Consider the following 21496-nt stretch of genomic DNA (forward strand, 5'->3'; position numbering starts at 1 on the left):
TTAATCAGACCTCGTTCTTTGCTAACACAACAGGGGAAATGAGCTCTTTCTTATTCAATTGCTTTTTTATGTGTTCTTCTCTTACGTTTATTTTCCAGAGTCGGAGCCCCTCTGCTCCAGAGCGGCCAGATTTCTGTGTGTTTTGTGTCCTGGTGGTTGCCCTTGGCTACAGCCTAACTCCGCCTATCCTGCCTCCTCCCCCTCTTTCTCTGGAGGCGGATTTCATAAATCAAAAAAAAAAAAAAGTGAGAGGAAGTTTCTTTGAAAGGGAGACTGACTGACTCATTCATTCTTGCAGAGAGAGCGCTCTGGCTGCTGCTGTCTCACGCTGTCCCTCTCCCCTTCCAGGGTAGTCACGTTCGGAATGCTGCTAGCCCAGGGACTACCGCTGCCGCTGCTGGTGCTACTGCTTCTAGGGCTGGCTGGGGCCGAACAGGCAGCAGGTAAGAGGGGAGGGGGGCAGAGCCCGCAGATCGGGTGTTGAGAAGGAAGAGAAGTCATGGGCAGGAATTGGTGGGGAATGGGGATCGGAGGAGGATGAGTAAAGGGGTGATTATTTAGTGAGCGGTATATGTACAATGTTAAAATAATAAACCAAAAGTATACTGTAAATTTTATGTCAGTCCATACATGCTGTATACTGCCTTGGGTGCATCTCTCCATAAAGGAGGTTAATAAATCCCAGTAAATAAAATAAAAATAGATAGCTCGTCTATATGTGTGAATCTGTTTGTGTACCTGCTTCTCTGCCTAATACGTATAGCTAAATATGTGTGTCAGGATCTGTCTGGTACTGTACATGTTTCCTGTGTTTATATTGTGTCCAACCACAAATTGTTGAGGGACCAATACCGGCTGGATGGCTGTCTGGTTCTTGGCATAGGTGGCAGCTCTGCTTGTTTGAGCAACCCAAGTATGAGGGCACTTCTTAACCGCATCAATGAAGGGCTAATTTGAGTTGACTTTAGCGTTTTGAAAAGTTGCGCCTATGATTCCTGTTTGCCTGCCTATGCTCGATTCCCTGTGGAGTATTCCCTTCCCCTCCCCCCTTTCCTCTTACAGGATCGCTGCTCCGTCATTACTTCCTTTGTGGAAGCAGGAGAAAGAACAGCTATAACGGCAAAATATATTATGGCCTGTCAACAAGCAAGAAACGTAACCTGGCCAGGGACAGTACAGACAGAACCAGCACCAGAACCTTGTTACTGTCACCTGTGTACCGTTTAATGTTATTATTTTGCAAATAATTCATTTTTTTTTCGCTTTTTCCTGTTGTTATCATTAGTTTACATTGGCAGCATATGTGAAATTGGTAATAATAATAAAGGAATCTCATATGTGTTGTGAAAGGGATTAAGAGAAAGTTACATTCAGAGCATTACGCAGTATGGCTCTAAAGTTTTGTGAATGAAGCTCAGGGAGGCCCCTGGGAAGTCCTGTTTATTTGGGCACTTCTGATTGGTTTCCAGACATAAGGCTACACGATGGGGGCGTGAGGGGCAGGGCAATGACGCTGATTGACGTTGGACATTTGGGTTCAATTTCTGCTTAGGTTCCAGAAAGTGCGTTATGAGGTCTACAGTGTTATATGTAATTAACAGGGGGAAAATGGTCCAGCCCTTCACCTCGTTATACTGATCTACATAATATAGGGTCTCCATCGTCTGTATATTGCAGTGCTACAGAATACAGTCGAGTAGTGGAGAATAAGACCAGTACCGGGCAGCCTTCTACAGTCTATACCCCTAAAACGGCAAGGAAAAATCAAGATCATGTATGCATATGTTATATTGCATCATACCACATGCCATGAGTTTATCTTATTGGGCAGACTGGATAGACCAAGCAGATTTTTATCTGCCATCATCTACTATGTTCTCTGGGGTAGAGAGGAGGCTGGTACTGTTGCACTCCCCCCCCCCCCCCCCCCCCCCCCCCGTCCCTTCAGAGCTGAAGAAGGCACCTGCCTGAAGCCACTGACTTCACTCCAACACTATGCCCAGACTAATCACTTTCTCCAAAGATGCTGGTAGGAGACAAATGGCCAGCTGCCCAGGGAGGGGGTGGCTACAGGGGTGGAGAGCTGAGTGCCTGGGGAGTGAGGTATTCCCGAGTTCAAGGCTGCAGAGAATGACTCACCACATCTGCTAGACAGGGAGAAGGAGAAAGCCTTCACACAGCACCGACTGTCGTCAGAGCGGGGCAGGAAGGGAGGGAGCAAGCAGGAAGCAGAAACTGTCTGGATTTCACAATTCTGGAATTCACATGCAGACAAGAGGACTGTGGGAGGAAAAAGAAAACTGGTCTGGGTGTGCAGTCCATGCATTAAGGATATAGAAAGTGAAAAAAATATATAGTTACATAACTAACCAACCAACACAAGTTGTATGTACTGCGTGTACCTGTTTTGTGGTGTGGCAAAGTAACAGGAAACATCTGCTCCTGCTGATTGTGGTCTGTAGTAGTGGGACAGCATGTAAAGTGAAACTTGTACTGTCTTGCATTTGTCTGCAGAGGAGTCAAGTTCAGCTTGAAAATGTTTTCTCTGATTTTCAAGAGAGCATGAACAACCCCCCCCCCCCCCCCCCCCCCCAGGGTGCTCATTTAAGTTGACACTAAGGTCCTGCCTGCTGAGCTGACTCTTGACTAATTGCTGGTGATTGTCAGGTGAAAGAAAATCTACTACTAAATCGGTGTTGCCAGTAATTAAAATGGGTTTTTAGGCCAAGTTTTAAAAACTATAGCCCAAAAACAAGCCAAAATTTTCCTCTTCAAGATTCCAGTAATGTATGTTTGCCTCAGAAGAGCAGAGGGAAAGGCTCATTTCTGAAATGTCTCTCTCTCTGGCGAAGCTGAAATAGCTCTAAATTAATTCAGCGTACATTCCATTCATTTAGCTGCCTTAAAAAAGTCACATGTAAAATTTAATACGCATTAACCTGCGACAATGTACACAAAGTTAATTTCCACACTTTAAAAAGTTCTAACATGCGTTTAAACACTTTTATTGGCAAAAAAAAGTTTGAAACAAACAGGGAAATGTCTAAAATTGGGGAATAAAACCTGAAAATGAACCAAAAGGTTTTAGGGGTCCTTTTACTAAGCCATGTAAGCGTCTATGCACGCCCAACGTGCACCAAAATGGAGTTACCACCTGGCTACCGTGTGATTCTTATGGTAATTTCATTTTTGGTGCGTGTCCAAAAAATTTTATTTTCAGACGTGCGCTAAGTGGCATTTGACGCGCGTATGTCATTACCGCCTGGTTACCGCATGACACTTTACCGCTAGGTCAATGGTTGGCGGTAAGGTCTCAGACCCAAATTGGATGAGCGGCAATTTTCATTTTCCCACACGTCCATTTTCAACAAAAGTTTTAAAAAGCCATTTTTTTGCAGGTGCGCTGAAAAATGATTCTGCACACGCCCAAAACACGCGCCTAGACTACTACAGGCCATTTTTCAGTACACCTTAGTAAAAGGACCCTTTAATGTTTTATTAAAATTTGGTATACCACCTTTAGTAATAAAATGTCATGGCAGTTTACAAATATGGATCAAACCATTAATACCAAGGAGGAAAGGAACTACAAATGTTGCAGAAAGACAACATTCACACCATTCAAGGAGAAAGACTAGTTGAAACATACCAAGCAGAACTCCATGGTCACGCACCAGGCACGGCTAGTAGGCCAATCAAAAAGGGACATTAAGGGCTAGATTCTATATATGGTGCCTGAAAATTCCACGTAGAAAAAAAATACACCTAGGCGTATTCTTTAAAGCACGCCTAGATTTTATAGAATAGGCTTAAATTTCTACGCAATATATAGAATAACACTGAGCTCCTCTCCACGTGACCAAATGTAGTCGATGCCATTTACATCACGTTTTTCTTGTCCTAAATCCCAATGCCTAAATTAGGTGAGAATGGGTGTATTCTATAACAATGCGCATAAATTCCTGCCCATGGTCACGCCCCCTTTTCAACTATGCGACTTAGAATTTAAGCGTAGCACATTCCAGAATACGCTTAGCGAGTTGTATGCATAAATCTTAATGCCAATTAGTGCTAATTGCTTGTTAACATCCAATTGACAGCACAGATTAGCTAGTTAACCAATTAAGTTACACGCATTGTTACAGAATACGCTTCGATTTCCATGTGGAAATTCAGGCACGATATATAGAATCCTGTGGTAAATGCTAATTGAAAATAATCAGTCTTCAGCAGTGTTTTAAATCCCTACAAGTGGGCATGAAATAGTCCAATTAGTCAACACTGCACAGGAATAAGGGTACCTCTAAACGGGCTACCTGATACGCCCAGTCCTTTCCCTTCATAGGGGAGGTGGATGATCTGTCTGGTGAGGGCTTGGGCTATGTCTGGATTCAGAGGAGAAGGGTAGTGACAATTTGCTCTGGTTTACGTGTCTGGGAGGCTGGGGATGAGTCACCGGGGCCTCTGGAATGTTGGAGATCAGCCTTCTTCAGGGGAGGATGGCGAAGGTCGTGTGGGGAGGTCACAGGCAGCAATAGAGAGATTGAAATGCTGTAAAAGGGAGGGAACTGAAAGGACTGTACCCCCTTTCTCAAGCTGACAATTCACTGTTATCTTGTGGTTTTAAGGAAAGGGATTCTGAACTTTTTCCTGATGGTGAGAATTTTACCATTATCCTCTTTTCCTACACTGAGGCAGATATACAGCATAATAAAAAGTGTATTTTTCCTTACACTGGGCTTCCTATCACTTTATAAACCATAAAAATTATACTACTTTGTCACCTTCTGATTACCTATCCACCTCTCCTTGTTTCTCACACCTCCTCTCCCTCTAGACTGTCACAGGAATGCTTTTCATGTTTCAATTATATATATATATTGTCATCTTTTGCTCACATCTGAAGAAGAAAGTTCTGCAAAGCTTGTCAAAATATGTATTAAGTTAGTCCAATGAAAAAGGTAGTACTTTCTTCTCCTTTCTTTTCTTTTCTTTCTGTTTATATCCTTACACTGAGGCACACCCCCTTTCCTAGCTGGGCTCTGTTAGCTGCACATTGTCTTGTTCCTTCATTAGACAAATGTTATGCTCTTCTTTTCTTTGTTCTCAGCTATGCTGTTAGTTTGCCGTCACCTGAGCCCACCCCCAGAGCCCCCAGCCTCATCTGTTCCTGACATCACTGCCCAAAATATCTGTCAGCCTTATCACTGGGGCCAAGAATAGTGTTTAAGTAATGTTTCTGTCAGCAAGAGAATACAACACTAGAGAATTCTGTGGGTGTTCAGTGCTCTCTCTACCAAGAAGACTCCAAAAGTTGTCCTTGGGGTAACACCAGCACTCCCTACCCTAGAAAGCACCCTCACACATACAGGACCAATGGAACATACATAGAGGCATATTTTCAAAGCACTTTGGGAGGCTAAGTTCCATAGGTTTCTATGGAACTTTGGGAGGCTAAGTGCTTTGAAAATGAGCCTCATAGTAACATAGTAGATGACAGCAGAAAAAGACCTGCACGGTCCATCCAGTCTGCCCAACAAGATAAACTCATTGCTACTTTTTGTGTACACCTTACCTTGATTTCGATATTGGGTGCCCTAGAAGAACCTTCAGCTTTATGTCCACCCCCCCCCCCCCCATCCCTTTCATTTAACTTTCAAGTTCCTAGACTCCCATGCTGGCTTCCCACCAAGATTTAGTAATTAAACTCAACAATCATGATCATACTAACACCATCCCTCCTACAACAATCGTATCAAAACTCCATATGTGTGTGTTCAGTGAGAGCACTTTCCAAAAGTTATTTACCCAGGTAAATGAAGCACTTGAAAATGATATATATTTTTTAATTTTTATATTTATTAAATTTCAAATTTTTACAAATGAATATTAATTTATAAGGTAATACAGAGAAACAATTATAAGGCAATTAAGAAATAAAAGATATATATATCTTATCATAATATTCTAACTCTTCCTTAGACCACAACATTTGTTTTGGAGGGAGTGGATTTAGAAAACTAAAAGGAGAATTCAATAAGGCAAATCAAGATTTAAAGCAGAATTGGCATAGTCCTGTTCTTTATCCCATCATTCTCTATTCGCTGATACAGTTGTTCCAGTCTGACGGCTAGTTGGATTTTTAGAGTCCAGAAAAGTTTTCAGCTGACTTGGCTCAAAAAACACATATTTAACACCTAATAAACGTATTACACATTTACAGGGATAAACTAATGTAAAAGTTGCTCCCAAATTTTTTACATCTTCTCTCAGGGTCAAAAATTGTTTTCTTCTTTGCTGGGTCACCTTGGTAACATCAGGATATACCCATATTTTTTGACCGCAGAATAGTGCAGAAGAATTTTTGAAGTATAGTTTCATGATCATATTTAAGTCCTGCTCAAATACTAAGGATACAATCATAGTCCCCCAATTAGATATTTCAACCATAGAGTCTTCTAATAGTGCAGTTAAATTCTGCAAATCAATATCATTTCTCTGAGGGGCTACATTCACCATGTTTGCTGGTTGGGAAGCCTCTCCACGCTTCTGAATGGTAGGAAGGTAATAGATTTTGTTACAAGGGGGAATGTCTTTAGGAGAGAGCTTCAAGATCTCTTGTAAATATTTTTTAAAGAAATCATAAGACGATAATGCTGGTGATATTGGAAAATTCAATAGTCTAAGTGTAAGACATCGATTAAAGTTCTCAATTTGCTCTATTTTGCGAGATGTTAACATTTTGTCTTTAACCAAGGTGTCCACAGTCAGTTTCACTATATTTACCTCGTCTTTTATCTGAGATACTTGATTTGTTACCTCTGTTTTAATTTTATCAAAAGCTTCCGACATTGTAGACAATTTACTCACTATTGTAGACATTTCTTTAGTTGATTTAGCCACCTCAGCCGCTAGCCCCTGGACCGCTTGCCAAATAGCCGTCAGAGTAACCTCCTGTGGGGCTCCCTGCTCCAGTATACTTCCTTCTGCATGTCCAGGGGAGGAACTGACGAGCAGGCTCAAACTGTCGGCGTCTTCCGTCTCAGCTTGACCTGCTAACCCGGCCCTGGAACTTGCAGGACACGGAGGTTGCGTCAGCTCTGGCGGCGATAGCGTGGTATCAGGCCCCAAGATAGACGTCACTCCTTCGGCGTCGCTCAATTCGGGACTCGCCAAACCATGTTCCACCGGGAAGCTTGTCATGTAGCGGTCCAGGGTCTGCTGGATTGGAGACGAAGTAAAGGCTATTTAACAAAACAAAAAAACCTCACACCAAAGACGTATGAAGTACAATGTAATAATAGACACTAGGAGGAAAAAGCCTCAGCAGACCCAGACCAACTTCATAAGCAATGGTCTATAAGAGTTCTGTGTCTCGATCATAGGCACAAAAAATCTCCTGTGTTTTTATTATCAATAACATCAAGAAGCTCCTTACAAATATCTAATCATAAATAAATACTTAGCTTCAGCTCTTCAACCACCACAGCTGTCTGACGGTGGCCAGTGTTTTGATAACTGTGTCAGGGACTTGTGGTGCCCAAATTTCAGGAGCCAGAAATTTCAAAAAGTAAGAGAGCTCGGCATGCGTCACTGTTCTCACATAGCTCTCTTACTTTTTGGCACACGTATTTAGCCGTCATATATAGAATACAGGGGTTGCTGCTACAGCAGTGGAACCCAACCCTGCCAGACAGGGAGCTCCCGAATCCTTGGAAGTTATATGTTCAGTTTTAAACTGCAAATTGAGTTGCTTGGCGTGTCACTTAATTTGTAAGGCTGTTAAGGTTAGAATGGTAAATTGTGAATTTCACTATTGTGTCTTTCGTTTGTTTTCTGTACTATAAATGGAAAAACCTTATTCTAAAATTGTTTTTTATAAACCCTGCAAATTGGAAAATGAATTCAACCAAGTGAACAACATTAACAAATCTCTTTTTCTGTCTCTCTTCTCTTTGGGTTTCCTTCTCCCTCACCCCTGATCTCAGAGTCTGCATGTCAGAATGGCAAATCGTGGAGCTCAGACCTGGGGAAATGTATGGACTGCTTTTCCTGTAAAAAGTCACCTAAGGGTGATTTCTGTCAGACATGTAAGTATAAAATAACCTCTGGGGATGATTCCCAAAAGACTGTGTGCTACACATCACTCCTTTCACTCACTGCAGCACCTTGAACTGAGAGCAAGGTCAAGGTTCATGGACTTGATATACCATGTTTCTGTGGTACAACCAAAGAGGTTTACATATACTATGCAGGTACTTTCTCGGTCCCTAGTGGGCTCACAGTCTAAGTTTTGTACCTGGGGCAATGGAAGATTAAGTGATTTGCCCAGAGTCTGAAGGAGCTGCAGTGGGAATTAAACCAGTTCCCCAGGGTTGGCCCACTGCAGTAACTATTAGGCAACTTCTGCAGAGGTTAAGAACGATGAGTTTCATTCCTTGATTAGGGTCCTGCTCCTCAGCCTAGGAGTGTTGTAGATGTATGGAGACCTCAGATCCATTCCTGTGCCTTGAGCTGAGCATGCTGCAGAGAGATCGTGAGACTTTGGGAAGAGTAAGGAGAGAGGCCATCTGTAATAGCTTCCTATTGAGAGCTGGATGTTGGATAGAGGCTGCTGTGGAAAATATATTTCCAGATCAATATTTAGCCGGTGACTAATTTAGACCCAAATATTCAGTACCAGGTCCTATATGGACACCATCGTCGAGTCTGGGTCTTTAGTGACACCTGGAAGCAGTAGCGTAGCCAGGATTTTTTAACAGGGTAGTGCATCTCCCATGCCCTCCTTGTCTCCTGTGCTCCCCTCCCTCCCCAGTACCTGAAAATCACCAACGCTCCAGTCTTCGCCTGGGAAGCAGCAGCGGCACTCATAGGCTGCCTGCAGCCTACACTGGGGCTTTCTCTCTGAATCGCCCCGCCCTTTATCAAACAGGAAGTTGCATCAGAAGGGGTGGGACGGTTTAGAGAGAAAGTTCAAGTGCGGGCCACAGACAGCCTATGAGTGCTGCTATTGCTACTGCTTCCCGGGCAAAGACTGGAGCAGAGATTATTTTAGGGCACAGGCGGGGGGGGGGGGGTGGAATTCTATTAACACACCTTGTATAAATACGCCACTGCCTGGAAGTTATGGAGGTATGACAATATTCGGTATCATAGTCTCATAATTGGCTGGGTAAAGTAAGGACTGCCTTTCGCGTAGTCCTACATGCCTGCTTAACTATATGAGCAGCAGTATTGAATATTGCCAGTGCTCGTATAACTCCCAGCTCCTCCCGGACTCCACTCCTGGACTATCCCAGCACTAACCGGTGAATGTCGCGACAGTCACACCAGATTTTCAACAACACTGTATGATTAAGTGCCACTGATAATCTGGAGATCGCCTGCTCACTGCAGTCCACATCAAAGGAGCATGTTTTGTTCCTTTGTGCACACCCCTCATACGATATGACTTGCCTTGGTTTTTACCTTTTTACCATTCTTCTTGGTTTCCAGTCTCTAGAAATGTGTTTGGTCATCCCATTCCGGTATTATGGGACTGCTGAACATCACTACCATGCCCTCTGCTTCCGCAAATGTAGGTAAGACACCTAGTTCCGCTTCCACATTTTACTTCCTTCACAATCTGTCAATATATCTTCATTTAGCCTCTCTATCGGTCTCCTCAATACATGATCCATCAGGGTAAAACACATCTCTTATGTGACCTCATTCAATACCATAAACTCGATACCCTGTGTATTACGGAAATTTGGTTAACAGATGCAGATGCCATTTATATTAATCAAGCCTCTCCTCCTGGATTCCAAAATTTTACTTCTAACAAGATCAACCACTGTGATGGAGGTGTTGCGGTAATCTACTCTTCACGTACACGACTTTACCATTTTCAATCACTTGCTGTTTCTCTTGTAGAATCCCTCCAGGTTCAACTCTATATGTCCCTTTCTTCCAACTTCCTTCTTATTTACCATCCACCTGACCTCCCTTCTCCACACAACCCTTCCAGTTGCTTCAGGCGCTTATGACTGATTACTGCCTGAATACTATCTCCACAATTATACTTGGTGAGTTTTACTTCTATCTAGATAATACTACTTCCCTTCTCCCTCAGGGCTTTTCCATACTTCTTTCAGACCTAAATCTCGTGGAACATGTTTTAAGCTCCACCCATACAGGGGCAAATCAAAATGCTTTCTCTTCACTGATCAAATACATAAAACTCTTGTTACCCATTTGTCAATGTTCTGCTTCTGTCGCCCTGGGGTCATCTACAAAGATACTGGGTGTGCTTCTTGACAGCTCTCTTTGTTTTACACCACAGGTAGGGGTTGTAGTGAAGAAATCCTTCTTTAAGCTCAGATTGATTCGCTCTATCAAACTATTAGCCTTAAATATCTTGGTTCACTCGATGATTATCCAATTAGACTATTGTAATGCTCTTTACAACGGACTCCGAGTAAAAGATCTCTGGAGATTACAATTAGTACAGAACACCGCTATCAAATTAATTGTAGGTGCAAAAAAAAATGATCATGTAACTCCACTCCTGAAAGCAGCCCATTGGATACCGGTAATTCATCGTATTTCTTACAAAACCTTGCTTCTGACCTTTAAAGTGCATCAATCCGGTGACCCACTCTATCTTTCGCGCCTTTTGATCCCATATTGTCTATCGTGATCTCTCTGATTTTCTCAGCAAAATCATTTGCTCGTTCCCTTTTTCAGAAAGATTATTCATGGTCACATGTGTCTTATCTGAAAAGAAGGTGAGCCCTTAGGTCCCGCAAGGCCCCGAAGGACCTCAGAGGACAGCCGTGCAACCCCAAGTCTTCACCCGCGGCGACCGCCGTTCACCAAGGGTTGAGCCCCCAGCTGCAGGCGATCAACGGGACTTCCGGAACCGCGGGGTTGACGAACTGACCCAGAACTGGAACCAGGAGTGAAGAGGGCAGGTGGAAAACAGAGGAGTCCAAAACCGGCAACAGGTCAGGGCAGGCAGCTCGCAGCGTAGTCTGAAACAGGCAAAAGGTCAAGGCAGGCGGCTAGCAGAGTAATCCAGAAACAGTCCAAAGGTCAAAACCAGGAGAGCTAGGAAGCCCACTGAGAACTGGAACACACGAAGACTGCTACTGTTGTATGACATGTTTGCTACATGTATGTCGAGTTTGGGTTTTCTTCAGGTTTTATATTCACAATGTGCTTGTTAGTGGAGAGATTGTATGTTGCTATTATGCTGATGACGCGAGAATAAGAATATTCTTCCATGGAGAAATGTCCTAGTTATGCTCTGAACCCATTGGGGGGGGGGGGGGTGGATTTGGACTTTTGTGGATGCCGAGTATGTTTACATTTAACTCAGAATTGCTACACTGTGTCAGACTAAAGGTCCGTGCCGGTCATGTATGCAGTGTGTCACATGTATAAGCATGGTTGCTCTGATTATAGTTCTGAGGAGCAGCACCCCCCCCCCCCCCCCCCCCCCCGGTTCTTGGTGCTGGGACGAGGGCACCGTCTTATCTCTCACCTAAGACAGCAGATTGCTTTGAGCCATGCCTAGCCTATTTGAACAATTAGTTTGCACATGGATCTAGGATCCACACCCAAATTTCAGCAACCTACAGAGAATCTGGGGGATAGCACGTAATTTACAGAATGCTATCTTATGTTTGTCAAAATGTTAGATGCTTCAATACCGGGTTACGCTAGACGCCTACATTCTGTTATAGACTAGGTTCCTACCACCTGCCCTTGAGATGCCTAAATGGAAGTGCCCAGTTACAGAATTGCCCCCTTATGTGGTAAATAGGCCCCATTGAGAAGAATGGAGCTGGTATGAAACACTGTGCATTAACATGTTATTGAATGAGTAAATCTAGCCCTATATCAGAAGTAATTGCAAGATAAAAATATTTCCCGCCCCAGAGGTCTGAGCTCCATGTCCTATTTTTTGTTTTACTTGCTCCCAGCTGAAGAAGGCCCATCTCAATCCTGAAATGCCTCATCTCATATCATTATATAGGCCATTCTGTTTAAAAACTAAAACAATTTAAATCACTCTCTCGTTTTTGTGTCTCCTCACTAACAAGGAGCTATCTGTTTTGGCTTCTTACATCGCTTCCATTCTTGAGCTCCTTTTGAGGTGTTTAATGGAGTCCTGTCCTTTGCTTAGGCTGGAATCACTGGGGTTGATTTATTTCTGCTCTTTGGGCCCTGGAGAGAGAACATGTGGGGAGGATTCAGTTTTACTGAATAGCAACTGTTGTAAATGGTATATTTGTGAAACATGGAAAGGTCAAAAAAGATTTGTCAGGCACAAATCCAAAAAACAAAAAAAACAACCCAATTTGAGCTGCACAGGCAAAAGAGCCATTATAGACATTGCGTTAGCCCACAAGGGATTGCACACACTTGCTTTGTGTTTGTCCACCTCCTGGAGTCCTCCTAGCCAAATTATGTTTAGCTCAGTGCTGGAATCCTACTAGAAGATTCCTTGCTGCAGTAACTCACTTCTTATTCTGGACTATGGGAATGATTTTCTTATTTTTCTTTTCCTCTCATGAGAAAATTGGCAATAGCTAAAAAGGTGTACTATTTTTCATCTGCTCTGTGAAACGTACTGGTTGCACTTGAGAAAAGCCACTTTCAAGGAGACAATGCCATTTTCTCCACAGCAAATCACAGTACTCGCCTTTTTAAAAACACCTTGCCTGACCTAACCACTAATACAAGCAGTGTGATATTTGCAGTAATCATCATGCACCTCCCTTTTATTAGCATATAGGTATAATAGACTATAAACATGATCTTTTTAAAAATATAGATATTTATTTATACATTTTCAAAATGACATATTATGCAAAACATAACATCTGAATTCACATTGTATCATCATAAGAGAAAGGAAAGAAAAAAAATAACAAAATTAAAATCTCATTAGGAAACATATTAAATACAATGCTAATAGTCCACCATTCTGGGGAAGAGATTCAAGAAATAAATGGGATAGATCACAAACCAAAGTGCCTGATATTCAAAAACATTTAATCTGCCAGGAACGGCACCTGGCCAGATTAAATAGTACATAGCCGGCTCTCTGGCAATATTCAGCGGGGGATAACTGGCTATCTCCTGCTGAATATTGTCGGTTAGTGGCTAGCAGATAGCCGGTTAGATTACCCGATATAATTGGCTATCCGCCATTTTTAGAGCCAGTTTAGCGGCCATATTTGGCCATGTGAAAATATGGGATATCTTTAGCCGGTTTAAAGATAAACAGCTAGCGCTGAATATTGGCTTATCCGGATATCTTTACACTGGAGTGGAGGAGTGGCCTAGTGGTTAGGGTGGTGGACTTTGGTCCTGGGGAACTGAGGAACTGAGTTTGATTCCCGGCACAGGCAGCTCCTTGTGACTCTGGGCAAGTCACTTAACTCTCCATTGCCCCATGTAAGCTGCATTGAGCCTGCCATGAGTGGGAAAGCGCGGGGTACAAATGTAAAAAAAAAAAAATAACTGGATATTTAATGCCGGTCACCAGAAATGGCCTGGCATTGAATATCCGGGCTTAGCACTGACCGCGGGAGTTAGCCGGTCTAACTCCTGCGGTTTGAATATCAACCCCAAAGTGTTACAATGAAACTTAAGACACAGTTGAAACTAGGCCACAGGGGGGGAAAAAAGGGAATTAAGGAATCACTGAGGAGCTCTAGAGTCCTTGTCGGGCCTACAAGAAACAAACGTCAAGGGCTATGAAGAATCATAAAAAATATATCGACCTCCATGAAGAGTTAGAAGACATTTACAAGAATATTGAAGAACAAAAGTAACCCCCATTTGTAACACCTGAGGTCTTAGCAACAAGAATTGTTTTCTCTTTCTTTGAGTTACCCAAGACACGTCAGGAAACATATGAATCTTGCAGTTCATACACAATACATTTCTGTTCTTGAAGAAAAGTCTCAAAAGACATTCTCTGTCTGAATCCAAGGCCAATTGTACCAACAACATTGCAGGAGTCACCATTCAGTATATGATCTCTGTTAACGCATTATGGGCTTCTTTTACAAAGCCACGCTATCGATTCCCACTCGGCAAATGAGAGGAAGCCCATAGGAATTGAATGGGCTTCCTCTCATTTGCTGTACCAGGAATCGGTAGCGTGACTTTGTAAAAAAGGCCCTATCTTAACATATCCTTTCACATGCGTTCATTATCCCCCAGATTCAATATATGGTGCCCAAGATGCACTTGTACATTAATGGGGTAACGAGCCCTTAACTGTCAATAATTGGGTGCTAACAACCAATTATTGAAGTTAATAGGCACGCATTAACATTTGCACATGCATCTGGCTGTGCGTTATTCTATAAGGCATGACACCTAACTACTAGCATGTAACTCAAAAGAGGATGTGGCCATCGGTGTGTCAGAGGCATTCCGAAATGTTGCATGCGTGGTTATAGAATATGGCCTCAGCACGCCTTACTTTTGGTGCCAGCATTTCCACTAGCCTGGCTGACTGTGCTAGTGGAGACACTGCCCATTCACTTTGAATATGCATGAAAGAGATTTGCATGTAATGGATGCGGTGTGTGCAAATCAAGTTCATGCATATTTATTGTGGATATCTTGAAAACCTGACTGGCAAAGGGTACTCCAGGACCAGACTTGGGAAACACTGAATTAGAACAGCATGCAGTCTCCGGATTAGTCTAGTGGTGGATGCAATGCACTGTAGACAGGTGGACCCAGGCCCATACCTCCCCCTACCTGTTACACTTGTGGTGGAAACTGTGAGCCCTCCAAAACTCACCAGAAACCCACTGTACCCAAATATAGGTGCCCTTTTCACCCATAAAGGCTACTGTAGTGTGTACAGATGGGGGTAGTGGGTTTTGGGGGGCTCAGCAGACAAGATAAGGGAGCAATGATGAGATGTGTACCTGGGAGCATCTATATGAAATCCACAGCAGTGCCCCCTAGGGTGCCCCATTGCTCTCCTTTGTGGCCAGTGTACTATGATTGCTGGCTCCTCCTAAATCCCAATGGCTTGACTTTGTGTGTTTTTCACTTGGACTTTTTTTTTTTAATGGACCAAAAAGATAAACACACAGAGCACAAAAACATGTAGCAAGGGAAAGTAGACATTTTTCTGGCTATATTCCCCACTTGAATTTTGGACTTAGATGTCATAGTGAAAATGCCCCTCCACGCTCCCTAGGAAAACAGGAGTGCAGAAAATAGAAAACAAGACAGTGAAAATGTATACAATACCACTTTCAAAATGGCCATTGGTTTTATAGGGCAGTGTTTCCCAAGTCGATCCCTTGCCAGTCAAGTTTTCAGGATATCCACAATGAATATACATGAAAGAGATTTCCATCTAATGGAGGCAGCGTAAGCAAATCAATCACTTGTATATGTGGATATCCTGAAAACCTGACTAGCAAGGGGTACTCCAGGACTGACTTGGGAAACACTGCTATAGGGCAGTGCCTCTCAACCCAATCCTCAGGACATACCCAGCCAGTCAGGTTTGCAGTATACCCGCATTGAATGTGCATGAGAGAGATTTGCTTACTGAGGAAGCAGTGTATGCAAATCTCTCTCGTGCATATTCATTTTGGATATCCTGAAAACCTGATTAGCTGGGTGTGCCCTGAGGGCTAGGTTGAAAAGTACTGCTTTTGGGAAACCTTGTATGGTGGGAGAGCGTACAGCACCTTCATTGTAGATATCCTGAAAACCAGGCAGACTGGGTGTATCCCAGGGACTGGACTAACATCCATTGCTTTAGAGCAGGGGATCTCAACCAAGTCTTTGGGACACACCCAGCCAATGAGGTTTTCAGGAAACCCACAATGAATATTCCCTGTAAGCATCTCAAAACCCCGACTGGCTGTGGAGTCCCCAGGACAGGTTTCAGAAGCACTGACTTAATTTTAAACAGTTTTTATTCAAGATCACTACTGCTGCTACTACTACTAATAACATTTGTATAGCACTACCAGGCGTACGCAGCACTGAACATGAGACACACAGAGACAGTCCCTGCTCAAAGAGCTTTCAATCTAGGTAAAAACAGACAGACAAGACATCACAAGCAACAATACAATCAAATACCAAAAATCAAACAACAGATGAAGTATAACATTGTATGTGGCATACAATCTATCCCAAGGATCAAATAACCAAAGCCACGATCCCAATTTTAAAGAGAATAAAACACTCCCCACCCTCCCAACTGTGAAGATACCCATACGAATACACAAACCCCATAACCCACTGCCGTCCCCTAAAAGATAAATATTTAGGATGGCCCCATCCCAACCCACCCACCCATCCTGGAAGAGTGAAATCTGATCGTATCCTTGCTAATTGGGTTTCTGCCAGGTACTTGTGACCTGGCTTGGCCACTGTTTGGAAACAGGATACTGGGCTAGATGGACCATTGGTCTGACTCAGTATGGCTATTCTTATGTACTACTTAAACCACTCAGAACAAGACTGTGTGCACGAGGTGAGAAGTCCTGCAGATAACAATCCCAAACCTGTAGGAATGCCTTCTGTGGGAAGCCCTGCTTAAACTATGATACACATAAATTAGACACTATTTGCCAGATTCTGTGTAGCGCACCTAGAGATCCATGCGGAAATCCAAGATTATTCTATAACAATGCGTGTAACTAAATTGGCTTAACAAGCTAATCAGCGTTGACAACAGCACTTATCAATAATCACTAATTGGCAATAATTGGAATTTAAGAGCACAACTCACTAAGTGTATACTGTAATAAACTGTGCCTAATTTCTAATGTGCACAGTTCAAAAGGGGCGTGGCTATGAGAGAGGAAATGGGCATTTTGTGGGCATTCCAAAATTTAAACGCGTAGTTATAGAATATGGCCCAGTGTGCGGAAATCTTCATGCAGAGATTTGCACCACATTTTCATTGGTGTAAATGGATGTGCGTAGTTTTAGGTGCGGGGATATCAAGCGTATTCTATATACCGAGCATAAATCTAGGGGCTGCTTATAGAACAGGCGGAAATATGTACCACGCAGATTTTTTAGGCACCATATATAGAATCTGGCCCTATGAGGATTATATTAGAGCTTTTTTCATATGTATAGAGCCTCTTTCACATGTAGAAAAGGGTTTATTCTGAAACTGCACAGCTGTATGCACAGATGTGTGCACACTAATATCCATAAATATATATGTGTGCCATGTGTAGGTGTTCCTGGTGCCAGAGTTCTGATGTACTCATGCATACATTTATGCTTGCCTTGGAGCAGGTGTAAATTAGTGTGTTTGAACTGATTTGCTGGTTCCCCTTAATATCTGTCACATGATTATCATTCCAGACAAGCATGTGAAAGCAGACTTGCAGAGCAACACACATGCTTGAGCACTGGATGAGATACTTGCAAAAGAAAGTACCCACACACTAGCTACTGTGGACCCTTATACACCTTGAGATCCTATTACAGCATTGTTGTACCCACATATTCCCCCTATGGAGTGCTTTACTCCAACTCTCAGACCGGCAAGATAATGATGATAGGGTTCAGGAAAGGATGAAAAGACTAACAAGACAACACACGTTCATTGTTGGTTTAATCTTAAGTACATAAGTATTGCCATACTGGGACAGACCGAAGGTCCATCAAGCCCAGCATCCTATTTCCAACAGTGGCCAATCCAGGTTACAAGTACCTGGTAAGATCCCAAAACAGTACAATACATTTTATGCTGCTTATTCTAGAAATAAGCAGTGGATTTTCCCCAAGTCCATTTTAATAATGGTCTCTGGACATTTCCTTGAGGAAGCTATCCAAACCTTTTTTAAAACCCCGCTAAGCTAATTGCTTTTACTACATTATCTGGCAACAAATTCCAGAGTTTAATTACACATTGAGTGAAGAAATATTTTCTCCGATTCGTTTTAAATTTACTACTTTGTAGCTTCATTGCGTGCCCACTAGGCCTAGTATTGGACTGTTCAGGTCTTTATCTGCCATCACTACTATGTTACTATTAAATTTGCAGCCTAACCAAGGTCAGAGTAAGCTACAGTCACTATTACCACTCCTTTCTCTCACCCAGAACCCATCAACAATGGGTGAAAACTAGGGGTATGCACAGCCAAAATAATGTGCTTTGTATTCAGTTAAAAAGAATTTTTCCCATTTTGTGTTAGTTTATTTATTTTTAGACATGCATTGTATGTGCACAAGAACTTTTTAATAGGTGCAATCAATAGTATGCCTATTAGTTTTTAGGTATGCATGCATACAAGCACTTAAATTTTTAGGTGGCCAAAACATCTGAACGCACACTCCGAAATGCACACCCGTTGTAAGAACTACAAACTTCACTCGCACACTGATATGGGAAAACACATTATGACACGTAGCAGAATTGGCAAGATGACCCTCTAGGAATAATCTGATCTACCTCTATACTGGTCCTGGTGGGCCAAGTGGAGGAAGAGGATGGTTCAGTAGCAGCTCTGGTAATGCTCCTTCCTGTTTATATGTTGTAATTTCCATTCTCGATTAGATAAAGAAAGGCAGCATGTGATTCCATCTTGCTGGTGCTGACTTTTGTTCACTTCTGTCTTGCCTCTGCAACAGAAGTAACCTTCTGAAAGAGTAAATCTTTACTCTCCAGGCAAGAAAAACTCTGGCTACTAAATAAGTATTAGACATAATAAATGTTTATTCAAATTGTCAAGCCAATCAGTAATTATTCAAATAGTAACAAATAAACTCCCAATACAGTATAATATGTAGCAAATAAAAACAGAGTTTTCCCTGGGAGCTGTCAATATGTCCACCTGCTAGTGTAGGCACATTGAGGCTCTCCATCCTCAGTTCTGTTTCCTGTTAAATACTTTTTTTTTCCTTTCACTATTATCTTAATTATAATTACCCTTCCTACCTAATAAATAATAAATCTTTCCAGAATATTCTGTTCCTTTTATGGCAAAAATCCAGTTCCAGCCTTTTCCAGCTTCTGACAGTTTTAAAATCTGTCATATAAAGCATAAGTTTCCATTTGCTATGAGTTGACCATTAATGTCCTTGGTATGCACAGTCATCCTACTAGCCCCCTCCACCCTTTGGTTTAACCTACAGTTTTGCCCACACACCCTTACTTCTCCCTCTGATTGTTTATCTGGATACAGCAGGTGTCCTTAGTTATCACAAGTTAGCACAGGCCAAAATGTCAAACCACAAATTTCTACAGCCTTGGAAAGGTATTTACCAGAAAAAAAGCACATTTATAATTCTCTTGCAACTCTTAAGTCTGCTTTCAGCTCAAGGAGAGCAAAACAACTTATAATAAAACTAGAAATATGTATGGTTTGCACATTTTCATGGCCTTTATGATATACACTTGACCCAGCTGAAAGACATCACATGCACAGGGGCAAGAAGAGTGTGTCGCCTTGTTCACACCATGGTTATCTATATGCTTCACTACCTGCAATATCCTTGTACATCACAGAACATGCGGACGGAAAGCAAAGAGAGTTTTCTGTCATATAAAGGCCCTTTTACTAAGCCGCAGTAAAAAATGGCCTGCGGTAGTGTGGGCGTGTCTTTTGGGCGCACACTGGGCCACTTTTTCCGCGGCTGGGAAAATGGCAATTTTTTAATGGGCTGGAAAATAGATCTTCACTATTATCAAAACTAGCGTGTGCCTATTTACGACCTGAGCCCTTACCACCACCCATTGACTTAGCTGTAAGGGCTCACATGCTACCCATGCGGTAACCATGCAGCTCGCGCCAATGTGGGCGTGTTGCCATTTACCACCAGGAACGCCCCCCATAGTAGAAAATGGGAAATTATTTTCTACCGTGGGATTTGGTGCACGCCAAAATCAGAATTACCGTCAGGCGCGCAAGCTGCCCAGGCGGTAGTGCCAATTTGGCACGCACTACCCGTGCGTTGGCCTTCCTGGGCTTAGTAAAAGGGCCCCATAGTTCACTTTCCTTATTTAAACGTGGTAGCCAGATTTCCTCAGTATTGTCAGAGTCCATGCTATAAGTACAAATGTGATGGGGAAGCTCTGTGTGAGGTCCTGCAGGATAGGTATGGCAGAGATGGACTCTTATATGAGGTAGAGAAGACTCCATTTTCCAGCATACCCAACCATTTCTGCCCTTTGCTGATTTTTAACGCTCATCATGTTGAAAGAGCAACCCTGTATTTGATTAAACTTCATTGGTTACCTAGATGGACACACTGTTTTTTTTTTTTTTTAAAAGAGCGCTTCATGGCATGGGCCTGGTTATTGATTTGTTACATATTTAGGCCTCTTCTTCCTCTTTTTCCAAATAGAAGTTCTCCTACAAAGAATGTTTTGCTTTTACACTTCCCTTCTATGAATACTGCTCAAAATCAAAAACACTTTACTGCCTCAATTTTACTGCGTTCAATTCTGATGGCTGTATCTGAAAAAATATAGAGTGAAATTAGAAACGTTTCAAAGAAGAGCACTAAAATGATAAAAGGGATGGAACTCCTCCCATATGAGGAAAGGCTATAAAAGTTAGGCCTCTTCAGCTTGGAAAGGATCTGAGAGGGGTATGAATAACGTCTGCAAAATCGTGAGTGGTGTAGGGTAAAAGTGAATCAATTTTTCACTCTTTCAAAAAGTGCAAAGACCAGGGGACTCAATGAAAATACTTTTAAAACAAATAGGAGAAAATATTTTTTCACTCAAAGAATAGTTAAATTCTGGAACTCGTTACCAAAGGATGTGGTAACAGCGGCTAACGTATCTGGGTTTTAAAAAGGTTTGGACAAGTTCCTGGAGGAAAAGTCCATAGTCTGTTATTGAGATGGACATGGGGGAAGCTACAGCTTGCCCTGGGATTGGTAGCATGGAATGTTGCTACTATTTGAGTTTCTGCCAGTTACTTGTGACCTGGATTGTCCACTGTTTGAAGCAGAATACTGGGCTAGATGGACCATTGGTCTCACCCAGTATGTCTGTTCTTATGTTCCTTTCTGTTTCAGGCAGTTAAGTAATGGAATTCTTTATCACCTGAAATATGGATGGCGTTTTCCTATCTCCACTTTAGGAGATTATTAAAAACCTTTCTGTTTAAAATATTTTGATATATTGAATCTTTTCTTACTTTTTATTTTTTTTATATTGTATTTTCGGGGAATACTTTCCCTCCTTGATTTCTTACCTTTGGGTAAGTAGTGGTCTATAAGTTGATTGTCTTGTACTGATGTGTTGAATAATGTTTTGAAAAGTTAGGCCATAAACAGGCTTATTTTCGAAAGTGATTGCCGGCCATTTCCCGACATAAATTGGGAGATGGCCGGTGATCTCTCAAAAGCGGCGAAATCGGTATAATCGAAAGCGTTTTTTTTTTACAGCATCGCCGCTTTCCCATCACCTCGCCGACGAAAGTTCAAGGGGGTGTGTCGGCGGGCATGGGCGTGGCTACCAGATGGCCGGCTT

General features: G+C 42.4%; 1 protein-coding gene across 1 annotated transcript in view; it reads left to right on the plus strand.

The window, feature by feature from the left end:
- The first annotated feature begins 275 nt into the window (after positions 1-275).
- The window catches only part of TNFRSF12A (TNF receptor superfamily member 12A), a 51241-nt gene continuing 30020 nt past the window's right edge, over positions 276-21496 (plus strand). Inside the window, exons 1-2 of the mRNA XM_030209102.1 lie at positions 276-443; positions 7989-8090. Of these exons, the coding sequence (XP_030064962.1) occupies positions 365-443; positions 7989-8090 (181 nt within the window). The 5' untranslated portion in view covers positions 276-364. The remainder of the gene's footprint in view (positions 444-7988; positions 8091-21496) is intronic.

Source organism: Microcaecilia unicolor, chromosome 7, assembly GCF_901765095.1.
Source record: "Microcaecilia unicolor chromosome 7, aMicUni1.1, whole genome shotgun sequence".
Classification (NCBI taxonomy): Eukaryota; Metazoa; Chordata; class Amphibia; order Gymnophiona; family Siphonopidae; genus Microcaecilia; species Microcaecilia unicolor.